The sequence below is a fragment of the Cyanistes caeruleus genome, chromosome 14 (assembly GCF_971803275.1).
Source record: "Cyanistes caeruleus chromosome 14, bCyaCae1.hap1.1, whole genome shotgun sequence".
In the NCBI taxonomy this organism is placed as follows: Eukaryota; Metazoa; Chordata; class Aves; order Passeriformes; family Paridae; genus Cyanistes; species Cyanistes caeruleus.
Window position 1 is genome coordinate 8,653,855 of NC_141714.1, and position 17,184 is coordinate 8,671,038.

Below are 17,184 nucleotides of genomic sequence, written 5' to 3' on the forward strand. Positions count from 1 at the left end.
GCCATAAGTACAATTATCCACCCCCTTGGGAAATGCTTCTGGCATGAAGAACTGCTTGGCCAGCACTGCCTTGCTTAAGTCCAGAGACAAAGGTCACACCACCACACATGACAGATCATCATGGTTGGAGAGTCTAGGGACTCCAGTGTCCAGTACAGCACTAATTAACTATTCCTTCCTTGAGACAAGAGATTAGGGACACTGAATTCATGGCTGGTCTGAACTAACATAGGACTGGGCTCCAAATAGTTTCTGGTATTTCAAGCATTGTATGTGCTGCAATTATCACATTTATTTGGAGACACTGAAGGCTTTGATTTTTTTTTTTTTAATTAATAGAGAAATAGTTTTATTCAAGAAACTTATTTTGCAGTTTGCATATCTGGACTTCAACAATGGGTAAGTGCATCATTTTAAAGAAATGGAAAAAAGTGCACAAACCATCAAACATAGCTGGTTTCCCATTTTACATTTACTGCTGGATTGAAACCAGTATGAAAACACTCTTCTTGTTTTATCATTGCAATTTTTTAATCCAACAGTCCCTCTACAATACATCTGTAGTTAGCTACTACCTACAGTAGCTAAAATCTACAATACCAGAATGCCTGCAAACATTTTTCCCATGGATTATGAGCCATGACTTACCTAAAAACAGCTGATGAGAGGCTGTGGAACATGCTAGATTTATGTCTATGAAAATCCTCAGAGGCTGACAAGGATATGTGTATCTAGATACACATATTATGTTACAGGTTCCTAAAGCTTTGAGACCATTTCCATAAGTCAGAAAATGGTTTGAGACCATTTCCATTTGTCAGCTGCAAATTTTCATTTGCCTAATATTTCCTAGTTTCTTTAACATGTCAGCTTGCCATTAGTTGTAGAAATCAAAATTTCAAAAATAAAAACTAGTAAAAATATCACAAGCTCTGTCCTGTCCAAAGATACACAGAATCTTTTGCTCAAAAAGAGTTTAACAGCAATATTGTCTCTGAAGAAAAATACCTCTTCAAATATCTATTAATTGAATGCTATTGCCTCACTCCAGGCATTAAATAGGGAGAGCTCACTGATTTATTTGTTTGGTCCTGAGTAGGCTGCATCTCTGTTTTTCGTTTATTCCAGACCATTCAAAATCTCTACAAAATACAATAGTATTTTAACTTTGACACTAATTTTCAGTCAGTACACTGAGGCAAAGAGTGCAGTCAAAACTTGTCATGAAAGGCTTTTCTTCTACCAGTCCTAGCCCTGCTGAGACAGAAGCATGCACAATAAAGACCATCTTGTTTGATCAAAAACCTGAAGAGATAAAAGACAATTCAAAATGTATTGGAGAAGAACAGAGCAAGTCACACAATTGCAACCATTCCAGATGTAACATCACAGTATCACTCGTGGAATCAGTGGGAACACTTAGGGATGTCTGAGTAGTTGCTGGCAGATGACAGCTGAGAACACTGCCCCTCAAACCCCTGCACCTGTGGCACATGTATCATTTACCTTTCAGAACAGCAGGCTGTCTATGAGCAGCCTGTTTGATTTAGTACCTCCCTGCAGAAGACTGGAAACACATCCTTCTTTTTCAAACATTTCAGTCATGATTACTTAACCAGATCATAAATTGATTGGTTTATTGTACTATTTCAAAATGAAAACTTGAAGAGGTTATATTTTAATTTCTACTGGCAATATTCAGAGCAATATGAAAATTCATGGAAACTGGATTCATTCAAAACTGGAATGAACTTGAAACCAAAAGGAACAAAACAGATAGAGATAGGCTTTAATAAATCTGAATTGAAATAAAAATTTCACTCTGTTAGGTCTATCAAAGTACTCACCAGAGCAGAACAGATTAAAAGGCATGTTTAAAAGGCTAAGATATAGTGAAGTACACTTACCTCAGGGTGGTAAGTGTAAGTGTACTGTACCTATGAAAATCATCCATTTTCCCTCACAATAAGGCAAGGAAGACCCAAGAAGATGGACAATTTAAAAGATGTAAAAGATTTTGTAAATCAACTCTAAAATTTATTTTTAAGTAAGTTCAAAGCAATCATTCTATCATTTATCAGAAACCAATAATTTAACAACTCCATCAAGCAGCTTTGAGTCAGCATTTCTTTCTGTACAAACTATCAAGTCAGAATAGAACAGCCATTCTTTAAAAGCCATCACTTGCTTTCTAAAAGGGAATTGAAATAAAAAATAAAAATCATATGTGGTTTGACAAGTTCAAACTGCTAAACCTTGGGAAAAGGGAAAAAAAAAATATACCAAAAGATGTTGCATGCTGATTGCTAAATAGGAGCAAGTTGAATATACTTAATATTTTAGCATTAAAATCACCACTGCCTCACTGCAGCTGTCAGGTAGGTTCAGGGATTAATGTGTCCTATGTTAATCTAGTGCTAAAGATATTCATGATTCAAAGTAACACTGCTGGTAGAGCATTAAAAAATACTGCAGTAAAAGTAGTTTCTGTGTTACATAAATCAGACTGGAATACAATGAGCTGCCTGTCCCTGGTTCCAACCCCCCAGCTTCCCAGTTCTACCCAACGATGGAAGACCTGTAGCTGAACGGCTTCTATCCTCTACAATCTAATGTATTGTAAATTATACACGTTCATTGGGACATTCTAGATTAGTCTCCCCTTCCATGGGCTTTGTTTACTCAGCAAACCCATATTCACCTTCTTCCCCTTCAGTGTCTTAGGTGAAAGATTTCTAGACTTCTCATAGTTCAGGATTAATTATTAACACATGACACAGGTCTTTCTATGAGTGCATTAGCTATCACACCTTAGGAATTAGTATTTCAGAGGTCATTGAAGTTACTTTTCCTTTTTCTCTAACTACTGTCTGCTCCAGCGCTTCACTAGTAGTGGGTTCCTTCATTCTCCATGCTTAAATCAGTGCTTAAAGAAAAATTGACAATTAAAAACATACCTAAGGTTAAAGAACAAAGAGGCTGGATTTAAAAAATAAATCCTATTTCAAATTTCTTAAGAAAAATTCATTTACACTAAATTTAGATTAACTTGCATCTCCTTCTGTCAGTGACACACGAGTTCACAAGATTCTCATGTGCAGACACTCTTTTGTTAGTTTCCCATCTGAACAGGATGATTTGTATTGGTTGCCTACAAAAGCAAAATCATCATAGAAAAGCCCTGATCTACACTACCTTGAGTCACCAACACCTTTTTTTCTTGTCACAGTTAAAAATTCCTCGTTTTGCAGGATTTTCCAACAGAAATTTTTAAGTCTTTAAAAACACAAGAGAGTAACTACTAGCCTTACTACAGCCAACTTTTACCGATGAAATAGTAACACAATTCATAAAAAGCTAAGGCATACAACATTCTATTCCTGATAATTTAAGTTCGCATTTCACTAATCAACAAAGTATTATAATACAAACCATTACATTTGCTTGACACTATTTACTTGGCCATCTGAATTAACATAAACCCTCACCACATCAATCTAAAGCCCTGAGGAAGTGCCACCAGAATTATGAGTCCCATTACACAGCAGGTTTCAAATTGGTGGCACAGGACTTGTTCCTGGTGAACACTGACAGTTCAAATTGCTGCAGGGGATGTGGCTGGTATACAATGATCAGTACACCACAGTACTGTACTTTACACTTTAGTAAGAATCATCTGTGAATAGGACTGTCCACGTTGACAGCAGGCCAAGGAGACAGTGAACAAGGCCTTCTTAGACTGGAAATCATGAGAAGAATGACATCCCAGCCCCTGGAATCTATAAGGTGTCCAGTGTGGTTACCACTACTGTTTTCATTCACCACTCCACTGAAATCCTGATAGCATCAGGCAGCTACTCCTGAAACATCAGCTTAAGTTACCAGCAAACAACCTATAGGGAATGGTGTGTGAAACTGCCAAAGAGGATAAAAAATCCATCCTACAAATGTATTTCAGCCAACATCAACACATCATAGCACTGGACAGTACATTGTTTTTAAACACAACAAAATCATTGCTTAAAAATAAGACAAATAAAACAAATTAAGATAAAAGTAACAATTAAGGAAAAACCTGACACTTCTGGGAACCAGGGGCAGATTAAACTATCCAAGCATGTCCAGTTGTTCTGAAGGCCAGACTAATGGCTTTGGAGCACTGCAGACCCAGGATAAAGGAAGTGATGGATTGTCTCCTGAGCTGTCACTTCTTATCTGTGTCCCTGAGGCTGCTGTCATCTTCCTGGAAGGAAAATGCACTCCTTCGCAAGAAATGAAGCTTGCAACCAAGAAACACTGGTGCTGTCAGTGCTGTAATTCTTCTTCATCAGCCCTTTTTCACCACACACCAGCATAAATATCCTCTCTAGCCTTCAGCTGTAAGGAAAAGCATCACAAGTTAACTTGCAGCTGTAAAAAGAAAAACTTATGTTCATGGATTTACATTTTGAAAAATGTATATGTATTCATAGGAAATTTTTGTCCCTTTAATTCAAGGTTTTGGAGAGACAGAATATTTAAAAAATTACACAATTTAACTGATTCTTCCAAATATTACAAAGCATTTAGGAACCATGTATGCAAATTAAAAGAAAAAAAAGAGGAAGTAATTAATTAGATATAGTTTGGGACATACTCCCACATGATGCAGGATTCAGTCAAGCTATGTTTATTATGTAAGGTCTGAAAACAGCCCATTGTTTCAAAAAACAGTAACCTCTTCTGCAGAGGACAGAAAGGATCCAGGTCTCTAAAGAAGTCAGAACTGGAAATAATGAACTGAAATAATGAACACAGAATTTAGTACTTACTGAGCTGTAGATGCACTTAAGACTCACTTTATGTAGACATCAGACCAAGATCACTGGGTGAAACCTATACTTCTTTCCACCTATTGCTTCCCCTTTACATTTACGTCTCTTTGCATAAAAAGATCACCAAAGCAATAACTCAACAAATCAGAGGTTTCCTACAAACACTTTTCTTTATTCTAAACAAATGTCAGTCCTTATTATTCCTGAAGTGAAATAATTCAGTGAAGAACTGGAAGGGAATTACAGCAACTGACCAGCAGAGAATTTACCACTGGGAAATTATTCTTGCAAAACTCTTTCTAGAATAAAATAGAATTACAAAATTTATTTTAAGATTGGTATTAAACCATCATTCTGGAAGAAGGCCTAGACGTACTAAAATCAAGTACAAAATCCACAACAGTTTACAAGGACAGCTGGCTGCACCAATAATTTTAGGATTAGGCTACAGTCATGCTTCTGTCACTTCCTTAAGGTTTCAATAAAATGATACACAGACAGTTTTAATTTCTACAGACTGGTAAGTCATAACTCTCAGTATTTAAAACTGAAAATATTTTTAAAAAGAGAAACATTATTATAGTCACATAATCATTAAGGTGGGGAACGACCTTTTGAGATCACTTCAGCCTACCAGTGTTACCTACAACCTCTGCTTTAGATTACTTTTTTTCTTTTTTTGGTCACAAGTTTCTCTTCTGCAATACAGGCTAATTTTAGCTCTGGCTCCAGTCTACTCTTAATCTTAATTGTCTGTTAGATCCAGCTGGGTGTCTTCAGAACATCAAGAGATACCTGTGTTTACTTATTTGCATTAAGTCACCTTGATTGTGAATAGTAGCTTGCAAATTCTGTGTGCCAAATTACAAACTGGGGGTACAGGAAGAAATAATGAAAAACGAGTTTTTGATATAAATTCTAACTGCTCCTTCACTAAAGCTGAGCTGAGAACTGCTACGTGAACACAAGGGTTTTGACTGAAAAGTAATGTGTTAGGTTACAACATAAGATGTTACCAAAAGTATGCATTCCTTTACCGTCTGCTAGAACCAGGTGGGGCAGTGCTCTTTATTTTTTTCATGACCTATGCTCCCTCCAGGGGGATATCTTTTATTAATAAGACACTGAGTCTCACTCCATGACTGATAAAAATTACATTATCCCATTGTCAGATGTTCTGCCCAGGGGGAGGAGCCAAGCATTCCTATCGGGATATAATCTGAGTTTGGAACACCTCATGCAGCCTTTTTCCACTGGATTCCCAGAGGAAGACAGGACCCTTCTACATCACCACTGGACCTTCAGAGAAAAACCACACCCTTCTACAGCATCACTGTTTCAACAGAACCACATCACTCCAAGAGGTCTGCAGCCACAATTTAACAGGACTGCTACCAACACCCAGACCAACAGGGTGTCAGGCTATACTCTGACTCTGTCAGTGTTTTTGTACTTTGTACTAATAAAATGCATTTATTTTAATTTTCTTATTAAATTGTAATTCTGACTTGGAATCTCTCACTGGTTTGCTTTCAAACTAGTACAAGTTAAGAAAAAACAAAACAAAAAAAACAAACCTATAAAGAATACAGAACGTGTAAAGAAAAATGGTTTTGAAATCATTTGGTTTGACATTGCAAAGAGTTGAATTTTCCTTTCACCTCACTAAAGCAATGCTCATAGACAGGGACACAATACTCGTACATACAATTCTCAACAAGCACACCCTGGCTGCTGCTCAAAGTCTCCTTCACAAAGCTTGCAAAGAAATCAATAATGCTATATTTGGATCTTGAGGGAATCCTTCTTGCACTGCTCAATCAGAAACTTCAACGATTTCCATCACATAGCCTATTTCATTACCAGTGTTGTCCCCTAAAATACTAGAAAGGATTAATGTCTTGAATATATAACACCTGGCTCCTTAAACATATGCTGATTTTTGTTTCCTGCTATGGAAAGGCAGGAAAGGTTTTGAACAGCCCAAAGATTGAATGTTTCCCTTTTGTCAGATCTGCAGCAGCTCTGGTCCAATCAAATTGCTACTCCTAAAAAGTGGCTGTGGCCTGTGGCTTGTTTTTGTTTTCTTTTTTAACAGAGGTATTCAAATAACTTTCATGAAGACCATTTTTTATGTAAAGAGTTTAGTATGCATTCCTTCACATACTTCTCCCCTTGCTGCACCACACAATAACACCATGCTGCACAAACAAACCCCATCCCCATCCTACAGCTGGCAGAGAAACTGCACCAGTTTCCATTTGCCCTTGTTACCAAATATATATCATTTTTTAAGACTTGAAGGATTTCTCTCTCAGTGATGCTGCATGCATAACACTGGTGAAAAAACACCCTTCCTCCTCCAAAAGCTAAGCAAGAAGCCAAAACCCAGAACAGGAAATGAGTGCCATGGCTTCTAGGTAATTCAACCAGATGACAGGATGGCATCAAATTCTGGGAAGTTGATTAACCATAAGACCTGTTGAGGCAGTTAAATATATCCACTTGATCAACACTTCATCCTTGCAATGACACATCTAAACTAGTTCTTTCCACTTACAAAAAGAGTTGAACACAGACTAGCATGATAGGCAGAAATTAGACACCTAGTCAGAATAGACCCATTTCTAAAACTTGGTAGCCATTATATTACAGTTTTGTCTGCCCAAATGCACACACATCTAACTTCCATTATACTTTGATTTCATTTCAGTCTCATGTCTTTTAAGACCAGGACTTCTGCTTTTATGCAGGGAAAATCTGAAGTGTAATTTTCAGTTTCAAATATTTTTGGCTCAGAGCCCAGTCTTTGTTGCTGAGGTGAAACAGTCTCAGTCATAGAAAATGAAAACAGAAATAGACTAGAAGAGACCTTTACCAACAGCTACTGTTGGCTTCCCTTTGAAGTGATCTTGATTGTTGTAGCACATTTCATCTCTTCACCTTCTACTTTGTTCATTACATTATTTAGACACAGCAGGATTATGTACACACTACTGCAAGAACAGAAGTGAAGGACAAATTATACTTTCATATATTTCATCTTGCAAATCTATCATCCTCAGCAAATTCAAGCTAGAAAAAAAACAAATTCAAGCTAGAAAAAAACCAATGTACTCAAGATTCCAACTATGTATTACTTGTCTGCTGGTGGAGGTCATTGACTATCTTTGGATCTAACTCTCTTTTTCTGCTGAAAGCCACTGGTTTTACCATTACTTTCTTTCTCTACATTAAGCCCGGGCCTATTTCTAATACATCTTTTTGAGGATGAAGCAGCATGACTTCTACATTTTGCTGATATGCTCACCTTCTCAATTTCACAAATGCTGGAACACCATTTCTAGTGAATTATTAGCATAGGACTGTTTTTAAAACTTCACAATTAATCAAAACGAGATTTGACTAAGAGCTTAACTCTTAACAGACTCAGTCTCCCTTGCAGGAGACATTATTGAAAGAGGTGAACAGAACTAGCTGCCCCAGGTCTGTGTATGCATTCAGATGAATACTTATCATTAACATCATAACATAAAGACAACTACACTTTCAAATCCTGTTAATATATCCTCACCTCTTTTCCAGAGAATTAATAGGAAAATTTCCCAGTTATCACTGAGTACTGCCTAGAAAGAATGTTGCTGTATTATTTTATTTTAATTATTTCTGCATAGTCCCTGCATATCTTCACTCCCTATGCTGACTGACTGATTTCACAATAATCCTTCTCACTTCAAGGGAAGGAAATCTCCTATGCTGTAAATTACTGAGCAAACACTGCATCACAGCCTAGGAATTTATATAACCTACTAATTATTTCTGGAACTGTAAATTAATTGTTGTAAAGGTCTTGAATATTGCTGTAGCAGCTTGTTCCCTTCCCTGCCCTCCCGCTGCCTTGAAATAAAACCCATCTGCCTCAAACTGCTGGAACAACCAGAAAAGATGTTTCCTTGCCTTTTAGAAATTCTCTCCAGGTGTAAATTCAACAACTGGCTATATCTGATTCAGCCCAGATCACCTCACATACTGCAGTGGGAGACACAGAATGGCATTGATCTGATTTTCATCTGTTATTGATTTTAGACAGATATTGCTATCATGGCAACTTTTATGAAAATCTTTTTGACATTCTTAGATTAATTCTTGACCTTGAACTTTTTAAGCTATTTAACGTTAAGGGTAGAAAATTAGCAAAATAATTTTTGACATCTCCCACAATCCTTAACAAGCTGATAGTTAACTACAAGCACAGGACTATTAACAAACACAGCTTATAAGCTTTAGATAGCCCAGTTCAGCAACTGGTTTTGTATCCATTATTGAAAAATCTACTCAAACTGCATACACATCAACAAACGTACCACAAGTCATTAAAGGCATATTAGGCCACATCAGTTTGTTCACCCCACACATGAGAAGCAGGGAACACCTGTATTCAGCCTCTAAAATTAGAAAGGTAAATCAACATTATCTGCACAGTAAGTAATTTGTTTCTCCAACACCTTCACAAAATACTGTCAAACCCCTAGAAGGCACTTGCTTGAAAAAGCTGCACGTAAATTACATAGCTGGTTTTGCATTAATCTTGTTTTCATTGGATTTGCTGCAAATTTTAGCACTGCTGTCAGTGAAAACAGCACCTTCTATTCTTGAAGCAAGGATCAGGTAAAGGCAAGTGATGAGAAAGCCTTAATTACTTACACTTTCAACCGGAGATTCAGACATTAGCTATAGCTATAATTTCACCTTTTCATCTGTCTTGGTTTTTGGTTTTTATATAGATTTCAATTCAACTGATTAAAAATAAAAGTTTTAAAATATTTATACCATTCTCGGCATTTCTACTTTTGCTAGGCACTTTTGGTCCACAAACTGACTATGGGGGGGGAAAAAATACTGTTTTGCAAGTACATCACAAAAGCAAACTTTCAGGTGACCCTGCACAAGCCTTACCTGCATCATAGTGACCACATGGCAGGGGTTCAGGAGGTAAATGACAGTTCTGGTGGCAAATTTGAATCCCAGCTCCAGCCCAAAGATGAGGCAGAGCAGCACCAGCAGAAGGTTTTTGCCCAGGCTCTCCTGCTTAGTCTGGCGCTGCTGCAGCAGATTCTCCAGCTCCCGGACATGCTGCTGCCTGAGCTTCCACAGGGACACGAGGATCTCCATGGCGCCCACACTGAGGAAGACCAAACTCTCCAGCAAGCGCTGCTGGCCGGAGAGAAAGGCGGCGCATTCCGGCCCTCCATTGCCGGCAAAGCTGGGGTCCACCCCTCCATACATCCAGTCCAAAAGGTTGTGGAGGCTGTATCGAGGCATAGCGGGACGGTACCTCTTCTCCAGGAACAGGGAGGAGCAAGACGGAATCAAAGCCAAAATATTTCCGGAGAGACGGAGCACGAAACACCAAGACGCTCCAGCTGCAGCCCTTCCTTGGCAGGCTCCGGGAGAAGCGGCAGCTCTGCCTGGGGCACGGGCAGCTCTTCCCTTCCGCTGCCCGGAGGAGTCCCGCACGCAGCAGCCTGAGGGGAGACAGAGGCCACAGCTGCGGAACTGCTCTAGCCCCAGGTCCAGACCCCCAGCCCAGGATCCCACCTCTCCCCGCCCGGCTCTGCCACCCACTGCTTGCCCTTTCCTCCCCGCCCGGGCTGCTCTTACCCGCGGCCAGCGCCGTACCCAGCCCCTTCGGCCCGCCCCTCCGTCCCTCCGCAGCCCCCCACCTGCGCATCCCCCGCATCCCCGGGCGCGGGCTCGGTACCTCCGCGGGCGGCCGGGTGTCAAGGAGCGGCAGGCCCGGCGCCCCCGGCCGTGGCGAGGGACGGGAAGGAGGAAGCACCGCTACGCTCAGCGGCAGCACCGGCACAGCCGAGACTCCGGGCCCGAGCGGGCGGGCCGCTCCCCGCGGCTGGCCCGGCCCTTGGCCGCCGCCGCAGCATCACCCCACCGACGTGCCTGACTCACGCCGAAAAATGGACGAGTCCCCCGAATTGGCTGCGCCCGGCAACCCGCTCCTCCCTCTTTCGCGGCTGCGCCCGCCTCCCTCCGCTCCCCGCAGCCTCTCTTCGCCGCCGCTGCTCCCTCGGCGGCTGTGCGCTCTCTGTCCGCGGCTCCTTCCCGCCTGTTGCCGCTCATTTCGCGCGGCTGCCCTCCTTCCTGCTCCTCCTCCTTCCCGTAGCTGCCCGCGGGTCGCCCCCTCGGTGCCACCGGCCGGGAGGGGAGCAAGGACTGGGCACAACTCTGCACGCCCGTCAGCGCGATCCTGTTCGCCGAGCCGATCGGCAGCGACCTTCACTAGATAAACGAGTTTTTCAAGTGCCGCTACAGCAGATATAGCTAGGTCGGCCGAGGAAGGAGCAAACCCGAGCGGGGCTCCAGCTCAGCTCTGGTCTGGTCATGGCAAGGTGCCTCCAGCCAGGTGTGCCAAGTGTCGCACACATGTGCCTGCGGCGAGGTGTGCCCAGTGCCTTGCACAGAACGGAGACCGCAGACCGCACTTGTGTTTGTGCTTAGGCCATTTACTGCCACGTGTGCTCTGTGAGAACCAGGAGAATCCGGCTTTGGTTCCTGGTCTGTGGCACTGTGAAGAGGTTGTATTGCAAATATGTAACTGTCTGAGAGGCAAAGGTATGTTGAGATCCAGAGAAAGTAGCAGGTTAAGTGGATGATTTCAAGGCAATCAGAGCCATTGATAACCCCTGAGAGCTGTCTCCTACAGATTTTATATCACATTATCTGCACGCAGCACATCGCTCTCCCCACCATGATCATTTCAGGGCTTTCCTTCTCCACAGGATAGCACCGGCACTGGCCGAACTCTGTTGAGCCTCATTAACTGGGGGAGAAAAAAAAAAAATTTAAAAAAAGCTTAGTTCCACAAATAAGTTTGAAAAGACCAGTTAGATATCAATACTGGCTGAGTCAAAATGATTTCTATAGACAGGGGCAGCAACACCTGGTCTATAAAGCTGGAGGCTGTATGCCACTGCCATTCTGGTCAGTGGAAGAAATTACTCCCTCTTTGGGAAAGAAGGGGTCCCACCAGGTTTTTCCAAAATCTTCAAGAACTCCTTTCCAAAATGTGAGCTTAATAAGAATTCTACAAAATGCTGGTTTTTCAGTCACTGCTGATTGATTAAAATACCTATTGTTGATCTAAACCTGCAGCACAATGTTCCTGTAAATGCCTCCCCCATTAACTGGACACACACATACCTGCAGCACATGCATTGCTGCATTACCCTGCTCCACAGCCTGAATACTCAAAACAAGCAGTTCAGCACTAACACCAGTAATTGGCAGTTTTCTTTAAGCTGCAGAATTACTGTTCAGAAAGATACTCCATTTCTAAAACACAGGATTACTGCTCACAAAGCAGAGTATTTTCTCTTTTGGGTCTACCGCCTGGATTATCTGCTGCCATGAACAACCTGTCTGTCCCTTTCCACTCTGTTGGGGGTTGAGTGTCCTTCCTTTTGTTCCTTCTCACCTATGGAATTTTGTCCATTAGTTGTGGGGACACCTGATTGCTGATACTTACTGGGTGCTTTAAAAACACAAAGAGTTTGGCTGGGCCCACGGGGGAAGGAGGGCAGGTGAAAGAGAGGGCGGGGGAGCTGGGGGCTGGCTGGCTTCTTGGGCTGGAGAGCAAGACGCTCTCGGAACTGTTGCGGCTTGGAGAAGGGAGTTCTCCATCACCCAGATGGAGATGCTGCTGTTTCTTCTTCTCCTTCTTCCTTCTTCATTGGCGGGCCTCGCACCCCCTGCCCTGCCAGGACCTGTGGCAATGCCAGCCACCTCTGCGGAGCTGCTGATACATCTCAGCCACGGCCCAGGATCTCAGCTCATCCCTGCTGTTCCAGCTGAGTGTTCCTCAGAGCCCTGCAGGAGCACCGGCACTGACTGCCCGAGGGGTTTGTGAAGCAAAGCCTCTCCTCCATCCCTTCCCATCTCGGCCGAGAAAGCTGCCACGGGGTCCCTGGTTCTGTTTTGTTGCTAACGCTGTAGTTATTGTTGTTTGTTTGCCTGGTTATACTAGTAAAGAACTGTTATTCCTATCCCCCGATCTCTGCCTAAAAGCCCCTTGATTTCAAAATTATAATAATTTGGAGGGAGGGGGTCTACATTCTTTCATCCCTAGGGAGGCTCCTGCTCTCCCTAGCCGACATCTGTCTTCTAGAACCAAGACACCAGGATATGTCCTGGATAGTGGAGAAAAGTGGCCAAAGAATGGATCTTTGCAATATAATACTATTTTACAGTTGATGTTGTTTTGTAAGCGAGAGGGAAAATGGGATGAAGTTCCGTATGTTGACTTGTTTTTCCTATCTTCGAGACAAGCCAGAATGGCAAGCTGAGTGTGGATTGATGGTGGTTAAAGCATGTGTGAGTGATAAATGTGAGGTTTGTGTAAAAGAGAAATGTTTAAAACACCTGGCATTAAAAGAAAGTTTGCGTCGGGGGAATGATATGGATGTTGATTTACAGGTGGCTTTAACAGAACCGGAAGAACCTGACTCTGTCTTGCCCCCACTTCACCCAGTCTTATTCCACCTAACCCTATTACACCTAATTCTAGTCCACTTAATCCTACCTCACCCTTCCCTCTTTACCCTCCTCTTCCACCTTCCCCTGATCCTTCTTTCCCAGGAGATGATCAAAATTTAACCATAATACAAGGAAATGTGAAAAATGCTGGGGCGGAAAATAGCAGTAATGGATGTAATGATAATAAATCAGCGACACCAGTATCTCACCGGACACGGTGAGTCCAAGCTTGCCCCAGTCCTGTATAAAACGGAAAAAGACTTGGGCAGACAAAATCAGACTGTGATTGCCCCCTTGAGACAAGGAGTAGGAGTAGAGGGGCCGGTGTTTGTAAAGGTACCTTTCTCTCCTGCGGATTTGGTAATTTGGAAACAGTCAGCTGGAACTTATAAAGAGAATCCTGACAAAGTGGCAAGGGTGGTAAAAATGGTTATGAAAACTCCGAATCCAGATTGGGATGATATACAAGTAATATTAGATACTTTAATGCATTCTACTGAAAAAGAGATGGTGCTTAGGGAGCCAAGGAGAGAGCGAGAGAAGATCTCAGAACTGGGTTGGTAACAGGGACTTTAGATGAGAATTTTCCTACCGAGGATCCAGGGTGGGACCCTAATGTATTTAGGGATATGCGGAGGCTGAAAAGATAACAAGAATGGGTTCAGATAGGGGTTTAGAATGCTGTGCCTAAAATTATGAATTGGTCTAAACTGTATGAGATAAGGCAGGAAAAGAAAGAATCCCCCACTGCATTTTTGGAAAGGCTTAAAGAAGCCGCGAGAAAATATACAGATCTGCAAATAGAAACAGAACCAGCAAAAGTTCAGCTTGCTCTTACTTTCTTTGGGCAGTCGCAAGACGATATCAGGAGAAAATTACAGAAGTTAGAAGGAGAGGAATTAAGGAATTTGGATAAATTACTTGAAGTGGCTTGGAAGGTATACAATAGCAGGGAAAGGGAAGTTAGTAAGAAGCAGCAGCAAAATCTCTTGGCAGTATTACAAGGGAGAGAGAATCCAGGATGCGGCAAGGGTGGTCATGGATTGGGGAGGGGCAGACTTGGTAGAGGACGAGGGGTATCGGTTTTGTCAGGATTAGGGTTAAATCAATGTGCATATTGCAAGCAGGAGGGGCATTGGAAAAAAGCATGCCCAAACAACCCGAATAACCAGTTTAACCAGGGCAATCAGTTCCAGCAGGAAGATGTTGCCAAGGCTATGGTACTGGGAGAGTACAGCAGCTGACTAGAATCGGAACAGAAGTCAGTACAGGAAACTTTAGTAACTATACAATTGGGAGATAAAGAAGTAAAATTCCTGGTGGATACGGGAGCTACATATTCTGTACTAAATTACCTGAAAGGGCAAATTGGGGACAAAACAACAATAGTTGGGGCCACAGGGAAGGAAGAGAATCGGCCATTCCTGCAACCCCTAGATTTGTGTTTTGGAAACAAAGTTTTAACACATGAATTCTTATATGTGCCTGAGTGTCCAATTCCACTTTTAGGATGAGATTTATTGGCAAAACTTGATGCAGTAATAACTTTTGAGAACGGGGAACTATTAATGAAAATACCCGAATCAAAGACAGGACAAATTTTAATGATAAAAGAAAAACCTGTCCCTACTATCCCTAAGGAAGTAGAGGATGCAGTAATTCCCTCTGTATGGGAAACAGATATACCAGGAAAATCTAAACTGGCACAACCGATACACGTGGAATTAAAAGATGGGGTAAAGCCTGTGCGGGTCAAACAGTATCCTATAAAACCAGAAGCACAGCAAGGAATAGTAAAGACCATTGATAGATTTTTGAAGTACCAGATTTTAGAAGAATGTGAATCAGTATTTAATACACCAATATTCCCAGTGAAGAAACCAAATGGTGAGTACAGACTAGTACAGGATTTAAGAGCAATAAATGAAATAACTAAAGATACTTACCCAGTAGTAGCTAACCCTTACACATTGTTGACATCCGTGAAAGAGAAATATAGATGGTTTACTGTAATTGATTTAAAAGATGCCTTTTTCTGCATACCTCTTGACAAAGAAAGTAGGAAACTGCCTTTGAATGGGAAAATCCAGAAAATGGAAGGAAAACTCAGCTCACCTGGACATGACTCCCACAAGGATACAAGAACAGTCCAACCCTATTTGGAAGCCAGCTGGCGAAGGAACTGGAGATTTGGACTGAAAACGGGCAAGTACTGAGAGAACAATACCTGCTGTTACAGTATGTTGATGATATACTGATAGCTACGGAAGAAAAAGCAACCTGCATAAAGGTAAAGATTGAAATTCTAAATCAGCTGGGAATGGGAGGATATAAGGTGTCTAAAGGAAAGGCACAAATTGGCCAAAAGACTGTGATTTACCTGGGGTGTGAAATCTCACAAGGGCAACGTAAGCTGGGTACTAATCATATTCAAGCTATTTGTGCTATTCCAGAGCCCCAGAACTTACATGAGCTGCAAGTTTTCCTTGGGATGACAGGGTGGTGTTGCCTGTGGATCATGGACTATGGACTAATTCCAAAACTTCTGTATGAAGCCCAGAAGACACAACCGCTTACCTGGGGCAGACCACAGAAGGAGGCCTTCCTCAAACTGAAGAAAGCATTGACAACTGCTCCAGCGTTAGGATTGCCAGATTTATCCAAAGACTTTCAGCTGTTTGTACATGAAAGATCACACCTAGCTCTGGGAGTACTAACCCAGCGTTTGGGAAGCTGGAAAAGGCCGGTAGGCTACTTCTGCAAACAACTTGACAACATGAGTGCCGGATGGCCCTCGTGCCTACGAGCAGTTGCAGACACTGTGATGCTGATACAAGGAGCTAGGAAACTCACGATGGGTAGACACATAGATGTCTACATACCACATATGGTAACCACTGTTTTAGAACAAAAGGGGGGCCATTTGCTATCTCCAAGCAGGATGATGAAATTCCAGGTAATCCTGACTGAGCAGGATGATGTCACATTAAAGACAACTAACCTTTTGAATCCAGCCTTGTTTTTAGGTACAACAACTGAAGAAGGCCCATTAGAACATGATTGTGTGGAAGTGATAGAACACATCTGTTCAGCTAGAGGAGATTTGAAAGACGTCCCACTGGAACAGGCAGACTGGGAGCTGTTTACAGATGGAAGCAGTTTTGTGGAGAACAGGACCAGATACGCTGGATATGCGGTAACAACAACAGGTGCAGTGGTGGAGGCAAAGGCCTTGCCAGCAAACACATCTGCCCAACGAGCAGAACTGGTTGCCTTGACCAGGGCGTTAGAGCTGAGTGAAGGGAAGAAAGTAAATATCTGGACTGATTCAAAACATGCTTTTGGAGGGGTGCATGTACACGGGGCATTGTGGAAAGAAAGAGGACTGCCATCTTCCCAAGGCACACACATTAAACATCAAGATGCAGTCCTACAATTGATAAAAGCAGTGCAAAAGCCGGAGCAAGTGGCAATTATGCACTGCAAAGCACACCAATCAGGAAATTCCAAGATTTGTGAAGGGAATCGAAAGGCAGACTGGACAGCACGACAGGCTGCCCAGAAAATGCAAACAACAATGGCATTGATACCATTAAAAGTTAATGTATCTCAATTTAATTTGCCTCCAAAACTGAAATATTCAAAAGAAGACGAGAAATTGGGACGTCCTTTCTCGGTCCTATAGCAAACTATCGGAATAGAGAAATGTTGTACAAACTTACAGGTCAGGTAGATAGACTGGCAAGAGTCACTCGGGAAGGATTTAAAGAACTAAACATACAATTACAAGCCATCACAAAAATGTTTGAATAATATATGAAAT

General features: G+C 42.0%; 1 protein-coding gene across 5 annotated transcripts in view; it reads right to left on the reverse strand.

The window, feature by feature from the left end:
* TMEM164 (transmembrane protein 164) overlaps positions 1-11,044 on the reverse strand; it is a 38,301-nt gene extending 27,257 nt beyond the window's left edge. For 2 of the 5 annotated variants that reach the window (XM_086850623.1, XM_086850620.1), the window contains exons 1-2: positions 10,576-10,881; positions 9,771-10,339 (exon numbers count right to left, since the gene is read on the reverse strand). In XM_086850623.1, the coding sequence (XP_086706749.1) occupies positions 9,771-10,136 (366 nt within the window). In that variant the 5' untranslated portion in view covers positions 10,137-10,339; positions 10,576-10,881. Of the gene's footprint in view, positions 1-9,770; positions 10,340-10,537 lie in introns of all 5 variants that reach the window. The other 3 variants (XM_086850624.1, XM_086850622.1, XM_086850621.1) reach the window with 2 other exon arrangements.
* Between the last annotated feature and the right edge of the window lie 6,140 nt (positions 11,045-17,184).